This window comes from Dermochelys coriacea, chromosome 1 (genome assembly GCF_009764565.3).
Source record: "Dermochelys coriacea isolate rDerCor1 chromosome 1, rDerCor1.pri.v4, whole genome shotgun sequence".
Taxonomy (NCBI): Eukaryota; Metazoa; Chordata; order Testudines; family Dermochelyidae; genus Dermochelys; species Dermochelys coriacea.
The window spans coordinates 280,711,345-280,724,637 of NC_050068.2; the positions used below are offsets into that span (position 1 = coordinate 280,711,345).

General features: G+C 38.2%; 1 protein-coding gene across 2 annotated transcripts in view; it reads left to right on the plus strand.

Moving 5' to 3' along the window:
• The window catches only part of PPP1R12A (protein phosphatase 1 regulatory subunit 12A), a 224,151-nt gene that overhangs the window by 195,251 nt on the left and 15,607 nt on the right, over positions 1-13,293 (plus strand). For both annotated transcript variants that reach the window (XM_038397391.2, XM_038397399.2), the window contains 4 exons: positions 1,038-1,054; positions 3,027-3,168; positions 4,375-4,479; positions 5,760-5,807. In XM_038397391.2, the coding sequence (XP_038253319.1) occupies positions 1,038-1,054; positions 3,027-3,168; positions 4,375-4,479; positions 5,760-5,807 (312 nt within the window). The remainder of the gene's footprint in view (positions 1-1,037; positions 1,055-3,026; positions 3,169-4,374; positions 4,480-5,759; positions 5,808-13,293) is intronic.

The window sequence follows — 13,293 nt, forward strand, 5'->3', positions numbered from 1 at the left end:
GTTAAGTCAATGCTAGCACTGTTGAATATCCCAGAGGGGAAGAGGAAAAATGAGGTATTTGGATTTTTTTTTTCTTTTGCTTCTTACAGGACAACAAACAATCCAGCCCTTTCAGAAATTCTCCCATACATCATAAAGATGTAAAAAAGGAAACAAAATCAAATCTTAAGCCAGCCTAGCAGATAAACATGGCTGTGAATGTGCAGGTGGCATTATAGTCACTAGAAAGAACCTGCATTCATAAAACAATACAATAATATTGATCATTCAAAGGAAAAATAATGGAGAACTACATGTTCTATAGTGTTAAAGTGCATTCCCGCACATACAATTTGATTAAATTTGGTTCTTGACCCAACATGTGAGACTTTCCTTTGTCTGCAAACTCTTCTGTAATTTGGGGACCTGTTAAATTACTCTTTTGTATATGATCTTAAATTGAGTAGCTGTATACAAATGGTTTCATTTTGCTACATATTGTTGGGGCAGCAGTTCAGATTCCCCACCAGTTTACTCCTGTTTAAATAACAGTAATGCCAATATTTTTCTAGGATGTCACTGAATGTTGTTCAGGTTGATATGTAGTGACTCAGACAATTGAACTCTTAAAATACTGTTCTCCAATGAAAAAATAAAAAAGGGTAGGAGGAAGAGGATTGGAAGTGGACAAAATCCCTATGTCTTATTTAATAAATTTGCCAAATGGCAGGGAAACTGAGGAATTTACATACTTCTCACACTATTCTAACGTTTCTGATCATGCTTAAATCTAAGCCTTCTAATGAGTTTGTACTAACTTCTTTGCAAAACATTTTTCTGGCAAATGTATTCTAGCACATTTCCTTTTTTTCTATAGCCATAACAAAAAGAAGCTGTACATGGTTTTCAGATAATGCATGGCTGAATAACATTCAGCTTCTCATGTGCTTTAACACAACTTGGCCATGCTACATTTGTTCACTGAGATGTTGAATACTGTATTTAATGAATGTACCAATACCAGTTTGTCCTAATGTTTTTTTTGTTCTTTTTTCCAGAGTGATAGTCTTTCAAGGTATGTGTTTGATTTAAGCAAATCATTTATTTATAAAACAGAAACCTTTTTGACTCGTATTCTGTTTAAGTTCTTAATTTACAAATCCTACTTTGCTATCAATAGTTGGTTAGGTTAAGCTCAGAAAAAAAGTTAATGCTGTAAAGATTTAGTATGTTTTATATAAAATATAGTAATAAAGCCATAGAATTGACTTTTTACACATTCAGCAAGGTGGGTGATTAGAGGGGACCTGAAGATATGTTCAAAATGTTGTTTAGGTTATGTGCTGAATTTATTTATTTATACATCATCTAAAATATGCTAGGTACTTTGCATAACATAATCTATCCAGTCTGTGTCTGATGCAGTTTACAATGCAAGACTAAGATTTTCACAAATGTCAAGTGCTTTTGACTCTCAATTTTTGGATACCCAGTTTGAGACACTGTAAGGGGCTTCATGCTCAAAGTGCTGCCGCCTCTGAAAATCAGGCTTCTTGAAAGTTTCTCAAGATGAAAACCCAAATCTTTAGTCACTTTGGAAAATCTTGGCCTAAATTTTTTAGACATAAGGTGTAGATTATACGTTAGATAAGATGCTGTTTGTTTTCTGTCAAATCTTGCTTCTAAATGTTGGTGGAATAGAAGGCTCCCAGGGAAAATCTCTGCTGGAAGTATTGAAGTGTGGTACATAGCACCCAAATAAGCAGTGCATTAATATTTACTAGCTTCTTAAAATTTTGGTCTGATTAGTCCAGGCTCTCTTTCTCCACCTTAGACCGTGTGTCTGGCTTCCATGTAGCTGGTATCGTGTCTTCCAGCTGGAAATTGGAGTTTACTTGTCAGAGAGAAACAAATCCTGCATTCCTCACCCCTAATAATGTGCATTTCTAGATATTATTTATGTACAAAAACATTTCTTAAATAACAATGAATGTATGTGAATATGACTTTGCTTTTGGCAAGCTCGTGCCATTGCTCTGATCGGTGGATTGATACTGAATATGGAGCATTCTGGGGTAACACACTCAATGGGAAGCAAAGTAGGCTGCATTCAGTAGACATGAAATGCAAAGTCAATGAACATTAGAAGTAGGCTGAAAATGCCACTTCACTCATCCATTTGGAGGATTTAATCTTAAGGAAATAATATTGCAAAAATCCTGAACTATGAAGTATTTTATTTACAGTTGACTTTTAAACGAAACCTGCAAAGGAAAAAAATGGGCATATACTCATTGTAACTGCTTTATGATAAATGGCCTGAAAAACTTCTTTAAAAATAAATAGACAAAAACAATCTTCTTTTTAAAAAAACATTAAGAAGTCAGGTCCTGCCTGTGCTAGAAACCTGTGTGTTAAATGAGGACATTACAACAGTTGAACCATGCAAGTTTAGCAATGGGAAGGGGAACAGATTTTTGGTCAGATTGTTTAAAGCCGTTTGGTGGGTTTTTTTCAATATCTATTTTACTTCAATGACTAATATTGAATAAAAGAAGCCTTTGTTAAAGGAACCGCTTCTGTTAATGTAGTTGAGCTCTCAGTTAATATCCTTGAAAATTCCCTGAGGTCCTCCAGTAAAACTGGAAAGACCAGACACGACTTGGCTGATCTTTTTGAGGTTAATAATAATTCAGTCCTTATAAAAGATGAAAAAGCAAAGAAAAGTTGAAGCCCTCTTTTAAAAAATCTTGACAAGGTCGTCTTCAGAATCATGCAATAATGTCTTGAAGGAATGTATTTTAATTCAAAAGAAATTCTGACAGAGAAGGCTAATTTTGCACTCCCTAAGCCATCCTTGGCAGTCAGAAAACCTGTTTTCATATGAAATAGATCTTAGTGTTGAGTGGAAGAAAAAAAATTTTAAAAACTGTTTCCACCAGTTAGAGAGAGGATAGGAGATAATGTTATGAATAAACTACGTATGCGTAATACACTGCACCACGTTAGCAATGTCATGGAAATAATGAACTTTTCTTCTTCGAAAGATATGATGCAGGATCAATCATCACGTCATCAGGTGACCGTTATGATTCACTGCTGGGGCGGTCTGGGTCACACAGTTACTTGGAAGAACGAAAACCATATTGCAGTAGGCTAGAAAAAGAAGATGCAACTGACTTTAAAAAGGTATCTGGGCCAGTAGTTCTGATATTAAAATAAACCTTTATTTGTGGTCTTTTTTTTCCCCCGTAAATTCTGTCTTGACGTAATCAGATTACTCACATTAAGTCCCAAATCCTGCCTCAGCCTAAAGTCTAGTCTGTACTGCGGGGGTAAGTCGACCTAAGTTACGCAACTCCAGCTATGTACCTTAAGTTGATTTACCGCGGTGTCTACACTGCACTGGGTTGACGGGAGAAATTCTCCTGTCAAATTCCTTACGCTTCTCGTTCTGGTGGAGTACTAGAGTTGACGGGAGAGTGATCAGCAGGCGATTTAATGGGTCTTCACTTGACCTGCTAAATCAGTCCCTGGTGCATCAGTCGCTGCAGGGTTGATCCCTGGTAAGTGTAGACATACCCTAAGTAACTCAAGTCGGAACTCCACAGAGGCAAAGGAAGAATCGTATTCATCTCCCTGGCTATATAGTAGCTTATGGCCCTTGCATTCACCTCCGCAAGAGAAGGGGATGGTTCAGAGGAGCCAAATTACACCACATACCACTACCTTGGTCCTTGTGGCTAAAGGTGGTGGTAGAATTGCTTGACATCTATAATGGAGCCTTTTGTTCGGTGCACTTGCTAGTACAATGTAAAATCTAGTCTTGTTGGTTGAAAACTAGAAGATACTTGTGAAGAAATGAGCAACTGTTCAACTTATTATCAAGATTTTTTTTTTTAGAGGGAAAAAGTTTGACTGTTTTCTGTATTATGGAAATATAAGGTAAAATTATCATACATTTCTTCTTGTCTGTAATATAAAAGACAAAAGTTTCTCCTTTCAGGGAATTTAAACATTTTATGTATGGAAGCTAGAATTTTCTTGTAATACTACTTACAATACTTTTGTCACCCTTATGAAATTGTACAGTATAATTTAATAAGGGGATAAGCTAGTAATGTTTTTTTTAGAAAATGCTCTAAAAATTAGTTGAAATGATATTGTTTCTGCAGGTGTTTTAGAGCCATTTAGTAGTGGGAATAGTAGTCCTCTAAGTTGGTTCAAAACGCACACAGAAAAGTACTGTTCTGTTCTATAGAACCTTTGAGTATAAATTTGTTTGTTCTTTTCATACAATTAAATCAAGTTTTAGAAGAATGTAGCCCCTTGTACATTAAATAATGCAGCCAAAAGAGATGCACATTTCTTAAACCTGTCCAAATTTTCTCTTAGCTTTATGAACAGATTCTAACTGAAAATGAAAAGCTGAAAGCGCAGTTACATGATACCAACATGGAGCTGACAGATCTTAAACTACAGTTGGAAAAGGCCACTCAGGTTTGTATTCACACACACACAGGAAAGTCTCTAGCTGGTAAAATGGGTAACAAACCAGAAAATCCTAGAAATGGAATTAGCATTTTTCTCGGATGTTGGCTTTATCTTCCCTTTTTCTAAGAGTGGGGCTAAATACTGCAACTGACATTGTTGCTGGAGATGAGGGAAGGCCAGACGTGTCTGGTCTGAAACCTAATGCAAGTGGTAATTGTTAAGGTATCAATGATTCTTGTCGGCATATATCTAAATAATTTCTCTGCAGGGAGGAAGGTGTAAAAACAGAAAATGATTCTACATTGTTGAATTATGTTTATGTTCAAAGTATAAATGTTTAACTTATGAACTGATTGATTTATAAACCTGATGGCAGGTTGTTACAAATTGCCATGCTGTCACTGGCTGATTAGACATCCTGTCTTGCAGTTAAACAGCAAATAGTGCAACTCTAAATCGGTGCAGATAACTGGTCTCAAAGAACTGCGGCATATGGTGATATCACATCTGTAGATTAATAGTAGGTTTTTTGTTTAAACCTATTGTAGAAAGAATTTACGAATAAATATCTGTATCCAGTATACATCACTATAGTGTCAAAGGGCTTGTCTACACTACTGCTTAAGTCGATGGAACTTAAATCGCTCAAGAGTGTGAAAAAGTCCCGCCCTTTCCCCCGAGCGATATAAGTTGCATCAACTTAAAGTGGTGTCAGACGCTCTCCTGCCAACATAGCTTCCGCCTCTGATTGAGGTGGAGTAATTAAGCCGATGGGAGAGCGCTCTCCCATAAGCATAGTGTGTTTTCTGCACTATAGCAGCTGCGCCAATGTAGCGCAGTAGCATAGACTAGCCCTAAGTAGCTCAAATACATCAATGAAATCATTGATTAACACCTTTAATGGTAAGGATGTATTAATTTATTTTGCCAGAGGTTGCAGAAAAATTAAATTACTTGTCTGAGGTCACACAGGACATCTGTGATTGAGCCAGGAACAAACTCCATTCACTTTTATACCATTCCAGAACCTTAACTACAACACTGTCTCTCAGAATATAGGTATTAAAGAGTTTTCTGGGCATGCGATTAAATACTATGTAAAATTGTATGTTTTGATTTCAGGAATACAAAAAAGCTTTGATTTGTTTAATTCTTTGTCTTTTGTCTTGTCTTTGACAGTTAAGACCATGAAGAGCCAAAATATTTATTGATTTTTTTTTTTTTGCCCCCTATATTTTGTTTTTTCATCATCAATCCCACATATAATTATTAATATTGTATTTCAGAGACAAGAGAGATTTGCTGATAGGTCACTTTTGGAAATGGAAAAAAGGGTAAGTTTCTGCCAAAGATCTAGTTGATACTTTAGTTTGTTTCTTTTTGTTTTCCAATCCCAGGGTGGATATATTTTAGTGAACTGATTCTTACGATTTAGATGTTGGGTTTGTAGGATGCAAAGTGGCAATAAATGTAAGGTAGCATTATAGGCAGTAATGCTTCTTTTAATAAGTTATCCTCAAACGGTCAGTTATATTAGAGAGAGAAAGTCAGTGAGCTCTATGTGTCTGTGTCAGAGCTCTGTTCTACCTTGCATTTAACTGTGATGCTCCGAGTATCTTTCTAGGCCTGAAGAAAGGCTCTGTGTGGCTCTCACCAACAAAAGTTGGTCCATTAAAAGATATTACCCCATCCACCTTGTCTCTCTAATATTCTGAAACCAATATGGCTGCAGTAACACTGCATACAATACTGTAATTTGTTAAACAATTTTCCCCATAATTATGTCTCACATTCCATATCTCTAAGCAGCTTCAAACAGCTTCATTTAAAAAAAAAAAAACTCAGCTTGCCACAAAAATTTCTCATCGTTTACTTAAAATCTGATATCTTGGAACTTTCCAGGGTGAAAAGCAAGTAGTGGGTGTCTCGCTGGAATCTCCTTTTACTATCAGTAATAAAGTTCCTATTTCTGCTTCATAAGATACCAGTAACAAGGTTAAGGTCTGATATAGGGCAAAATATTTTTCTTTTCTTGGCATATGTACATTTTTTTTTAGGGGTGATAGCTCTTTGGGGAACGGGAGAGGAGGAACATTGATGTGGGTGTTTTTGTTTTGTTTTGTTTTTTTAACTGGCAGAGAGGATCTGTTTGAAGCTATTCAAAGGCTGGGAATTTTCGTACTCTTAAAGGAGATGGATTTGTGGGCAGAGTGAAGATCAGGTTGTTGCAAATACAGATCACTCGCATTCTGTCAGAGATAATATGTATATTTGTACAAAAATGTATGTGTAGGCAGTAAGACACCGGTTTAAAATTATGGTCATACTGACACAAACTTTTAATTTTGTGTCTGCATTTCCATTATAGACTCATTTTTTCCAAGCTAATAGCTTGGCTGTAAAAATTTTCTTTGGACAAAAGTTTGGCTCTTCTCAAGAGCAACTTTAAAAAAAAAAAAAAAAAAAAAAAAAAAGCCAAATTTGTTTAAATGGTTTAAAGCTGATTTTAAGGTATAAAAAGAAGAGTAGTGAGAGGAGGATTTTTTGTAGTGTTAGTTTTGTTATTCTTAAAGGAAATTATTTATATTGGAACATTATATGAATCCCTTAAACTTCCCATTTGCCCTTTGCCACCTAAACAAAAACCAGACCAAAAAAACCCCAAGCCAACCCTGCAGCTATCTATAGTTTTAATAGTATACAGGAGTACTAGATCTAGAAGTTTAACAGGAAGGATTGCAAATTAAGAAGCCACTTTTAGTTCTACAAATCTTACCAATGATAAAAATAAAAATTTACTTGTTAGGTAGGGAAGCAGGGAAGTGTAGAAATGTTCAGCTGCACTAACTGACTGAAATTCCACTATGGTAACTTAGTGAATGAACAATGCATAAGGAAAATAAGGCTCCTGATATGCAGAGATGAAGCTGTCTTTCCTTACTGTGACTTTCATTCATTACAGCTTCTTCTCCAGATAGCTCTAACAGTTTCTCTGCACCTTCTATCTCTCAATTCTTTTGACCCCTAAGGTAGCTCTCATCTTTATCTCTGGGCAGTGATAACCACCTGATTTAACGGGCATTTCCTTTGCGACTGTGGTCACACAAGTGGAATTTATTACGTTTAATTATGTATATCGTAGGTGTAATGGCACCCATTTTTTAATATGCATTTCAATTTATTTAAATGTGTAGTACATGATGATCTTGTATTTCAGTAGCAAAATTCCTGCTTTGCTCTCAGTTCCTAAAATAGGCCATTTTAATAAGAGACTTAGCGTCACTATGAAACTATTTGTTTTCCATGGAGTAGACTTTTTATCCAATCAGTTTCACTGTAGAAACATTACTCTTGTACCAAATTTATTATATAAAACACATAGCAGGTAAAGGGAGGAATAAAGGTTGGGATAGCATTACTGAGTAGTTGAAATCTAGTTGGCTCAAGGAATAGAATTATGGTTTGTTTGTTTTTATTTTATCAACTCAAACTTAACTCTGATGTATGAGGAACATTTTTTTAAAAGAGAATTTCTTTGATTTTACATTTTCTTTTTAATTTCCTTGCTTTCTTTTACTTCAAATATTAGTTATTTCATCTGGTGCTCTGATACCATGCTGAGAGCAGTTTAAAAAAAATCCACTTTTACTACTTATTCCTCAGCTGAAGTAGTAATTGTGTGTGACATCAATTCTTTCCTAACAGCAATGTCACAGAGGAATGAGTTCAGCAGCTGAATCAACAGCAATAGCCAATGAAATACTAAAGATTCTTTTTTTCATTCAAATATTCTTAGTAATAAGAAAGTGGTGTAAGGATAGAATTATCTCTAATTAGCTTCCCTTTCAAAAATAACATTGTTATACTCTAGAATTCAGTTTATTAATAAAAATCCCACTTCAATTACTTTTTAACTGTTAGCAATAAATAAAGATTGGCTATCCAGAAATATACTAGACACCTTTACTTAGTAGAATTTTTTGTTTCATTTTCAGAATTTTTAAAGGTACTATTTTTCGCATGCACTACAAGCATATACATAAATGAAGCAGTAAGCTAAAACTCGTGTTCAATTTTGTCAACTATAAGGCGCATGCTTTACATAAAATCAAAACTTGAGGCTATATACGTATAAAAACAGAACAGGGAAAAAGTGAAATAGTGGGAGGGACTGGAAGGGATGCAGGGTTGAGAGGAGGTAGGTGTTATCATAGGGAAAAGCTAATAGAATTGGTTGGGCTATGACCCATTTTCAAGAAAAGATGTACCTTTCTTCACTAATGATAAATAAATTTCTTAAAACTGTTTTACATTACTAGCCTAACAATTATTCTAGAGGTTGATTCTCACTAATTCCCCTGCCAGCCCTAAAAAAAAAAAAAAAGTTTCTATGCCATAAACTACTGATTCATTGCCAACATAATTATTTGAGATTAGTTACAATGTTGTAGGAACTAGGCCAGTCTTATGAAGATTGGGATGGGTGGCACACATCTCATCACTGCTAGGAGATCCCAGCAATATTTAGGCAGAACAGGGTTATGGGTTCCATTTATAGCCCTTAACTTGGAAATGTAGGTTAGCCATGCTTTTGGGCATTCCAAGTAGTACAGTGAGAGGAGTTTACAATCGCAGAATAGATGAGCCAAAACTGCAAAATTTGGATCTGGATCAGGATTTCAAACACCCTGAAGCCTCCCCAAAGTATGGGGCTGCTCAGATCTGAGGATTTGGATTGGGGACATCTCTACCTTAGTTACTAGACATAATTCATATAACCCGAGGATGCTTCTTGTTTGGAGGCAATAACTGTATACTGCGGTAAACCAACTCTTTGAGGTCAAAGGTTGAGGTGTTTATAAGCTCAGAATATGATTACTACTGATGTAATAGAAAATGTCCTCAGGAGGTTGTTCATTTTTTTACTGAAGTACATCTTCTCACATTTGCATTCTTATTATTGTTAATTCCTTAAAACTGCTTGGCTACAGCCTATCACCTTACCAAACCCCAGAAATCTCATTATTTTGGCAAACCCCTTTGGCCCTCTCCTGCTAAAAGTAATTCCTTTTTCAATTTAATTGTATTTAATCTTTGAAGCTGTTTGGGGAGGGGTCAGAACGATGCCCGTGTTCGTTAGCCTGTGGATAGAGAGTAGCCAGGAGAAGTATCCAGGGCCCTTATTCAGAATACAGGATTTGCATATTGCAGTTAGGTGAATCAGAAACTTCATAATTGACAAACAAGCGTATAGTGAGGGATTAGTAAAACTAATTCTTGTGCTCTGATTGACTGAGATTTCTTTTAGGTAGGATTAGAGAATTAGATAAAAGCAAAACTCTAATTGAAATGTGTGAGAGCTTATATGTTACATGATCCAAACATTACTATGTAAAGAGACATGTAGTTCACTTAGAGGAAGGGGAAAATGCATGCAATGTTGATAGATGGTTCTGGCTTTTTCTGAACAATAGTATGGCTTTGTTTTATTATAACAGCTATTTCTAAGTCAGATCTTTTGTTTCCCAGAGAAACTTACTTTTTCAGTGGCACCTGGGGAGGACACTTCATAAATGAAAGTATTAGATTAGAATAGAACAGCACTAATGCATTATAATTAACAGAAGATTATTGCAATTGGCAAGCCAACAAACACAGGGTTAAAAATCAAGTATAAAGCAGAGAATTTAGTCTTAGCATTAGGAGATTTCAGTATATCTTTGAACTAAATCTTCACGGAGAAGTGAGGAAAGGTTTTTGTTGTTTTTAATGGGATGCACAAATAGTGATTTGACTGTAATCCTGTAATTTAAAATTAGTCCAACACACATGTTTTTAAAAAGAACAACTTCCTGAAAAATATGGCTAATAACTAGTGCTGTCGATTAATCGCAGTTAACTCGTGTGATTAACTGAAAAAAATTAATCGTGGTTAAACAAATTAATCACGATTAATCGCACTGTTAATAGAATACCAATTGAAATTTATTAAATATTTTTGGATGTTTTTCTACGTTTTCAAATATACTGATTCCTATTACAACACAGAATACAAAGTGTTCATTGTTCACTTTATATTATTTTTTACTACAAATATTTACACTATAAAATAACAGAAATAGTACTTTTCAATTTACCTCAGACAAGTACTGTAGTGCAGTCTTTTTTGTGAAAGTATAATTTACAAATGGAGGATTTTTTTGTCACAAAAGAATGTGAAACTTCAGAGCCTACAAGTCTGCTCAGTCCTACTTCTTGTTCAGCTAATTGCTAAGACAAACAAGTTTGTTTACGTTTACGGGAGATAAATGCTGCCTGCTTCTTATTTACAATATCACCTGCAAGTGAGACCAGGCATTTGCATGACACTTCTATAGCGGTGTTGCAAGGTATTTATGTGCCAGATATGCTAAACATTCATATGCCTCTTCATGCTTCGGCCACCATTCCAGAGGACATGCTTCCATGCTGCTGTTGCTCTTTTCTTTTTTTTTAAAAAAAAGGCATTAATTCAATTTGTGATTGACCTCCTGTTCTATTTTACCTGCATTCTGCCATATATTTCATGTTATAGCAGTCTCGGATGATGACTCAGCACATGTTTGTTTTAAGAACATTTTCACAGCAGATTCAACAAAACGCAATGAAGGTACCAATGTGAGATTTCTAAGGATAGATACAGCACTCAACCCAAGGTTTAAGAATCTGAAGTGCCTTCCAAAATTTGAGAGGGATGAGGTGTGGAGCATGCTTCAGATGTCTTAAAAGAGCAACACTCCAATGCAGAAACTACAGAACTCAAACAACCAAAAAAGAAAATGAACCTTCTGCTGGTGACATCTGATTCAGATGATGAAAATGAACATGTGTCGGTCCCCTCTGCTTTGGATCATTATCGAGCAGAACCTGTCATCAGCATGGATGCATGTCTTCTGGAATGGTGGTTGAAGCATAAAGGGAGATATGAATCTTTAGCGCATCTGGCACATAAATATCTTGCCATGCCGTCTAGAATAGTGCCATGCAAACGCCTGTTTTGACTTTCAGGTGATATAAACAAGATGTGGGCAGCTTTCTCTCCTGCAAATTGTAACTAAACTTGTTTGTGTGAGCAATTGGCTGAAGGACTGATTGGACTTGTAGGTTCTTCTTCAAGTGATTGCTCATGTGTATTCCACAATAGGTGTGCGTGCTCGCCACGTGCACCGGTGCCGGAAGTTTTTCCCCTAGCAGTACCCGTGGGCGGGGAGTGCCTCGCAACCCCTGGAGTGGTGCCTGCCTGGCGCGGTATAAGGAGAGTTGCGTGCTCCCCCCACCCTCAGTTCCTTCTTGTTGCCAGTGAAGGTGCATCGGAACTGCTCTGCTCCAGCTTTGCTGTAGCTCATCCCCAGAACTCTTCGTTCGTTCAGTGTTAGTACCTGTAGTTAGTTAGCTGTTCAGTTAGTCAGTGAGCCCGGGCCAGGGCATGCCTCGCGCCCTGGGTTTTAAGTCGTGCGGCTCTTGTAGGTGTTCTATGCCAAGAAGTGACCTGCACGCAGACTGTTTGGGAGAAACCCATATCACGAAAGGTGGAAGATTTGCAAGTCGTTTAAGCCTTGGATCAAAAGAGAAAGGGACATTAGACTCCGGGCCATCCTGATGGAGTCGGCACTGACCCCGACTCTGGCACGCCGCTCCAAACCGGTACCCGGCACAGCGACCCTCCGGTACCATCAACCAGTTGGCATCACTCCCCTTCCATGGGGCACGCCAAGAGGGCCAGGAAGACTCCCTCTTCGAAGCGGCATTGAGGGAAGTCTGGGACAGAGGCTAGGCCCATGTCGGGCAGTCCTCGATCCCCACCAGGCCCCAGGCCTCTGACTCACATTGAGCGAAGTAGCCTGGCCCCTTCAGAACAGGCCTGTCTGGATGCCATCCACAGCTGAAGACCTCCAGGCGGCCCGGGACATTATGTCCATGCCGATGTTGGCCCTACGCTCCAAAGGCAAGCCGCTGCTGGGATCTCCACAGTTGCCTCTGGCCCGGTACTGGTCTCAGTCGAGGGAACATTCCCAACGCCGTTCACTGCCCAGTGACTGCTCGAGGCAGAGTCCATGTAGTTCGCCCTGAACGCCAACTAGACTGTCTGGTTGGGTTCTCTCCAGTGGGGACTCTTGGCACCACTCATCTTCAAGGAGCGAATATTGACAGGACTGACAAGCAGAGGAGATGGAGGAGCCTTCAGACTCCCTGTTTAACGTGTTGTCCCGATTGGCACCAGGTAGGGTGGCCTTGCCTCTCCATGAAGGGGTGACTAATATTTCAAATGCCCTGTGGCAAACACCGGCCTCATTGGCCCCATCTCTAAAAAAGCGGAATGCAAGTACTTTTTACCCACTAAAGGGTATGAGTACTTTTATACCCACCCGGCGCCCAACTTCCTGGTGCTCGAGTTGGTCAACCACAGGGAATGGCAGGATCAGCCAACCCCGACCCCAAAGAACAAAGTCTCTCGGAGACTGGACTCTTTCAGAAGGAAAACTTATTCATCTTCAAGCTTCCAGTTACAAGTGACAAACCATCAGGCTCTACTGGGCTGGCACGAATTCAGTCTGTGGGGATCCCTGCCCAAGTTTGAGGACTCCCTCCAGGAGTGCGATAGTGGAGAAAGGGGCAGCGGCCACTAGGGCGTCCCTGCAGGCAGCCTCAGATGCTGCAGACATGGCCACATGATCAGTGGCCTCTGCAGTGTTCATGAGACGGACATCATGGCTCCTGCTCTCTCGGCTGTCCAGCAAGGCGCAGTCTTCCATGCAGGATCTTCTGTTTGACAGGAAAGTT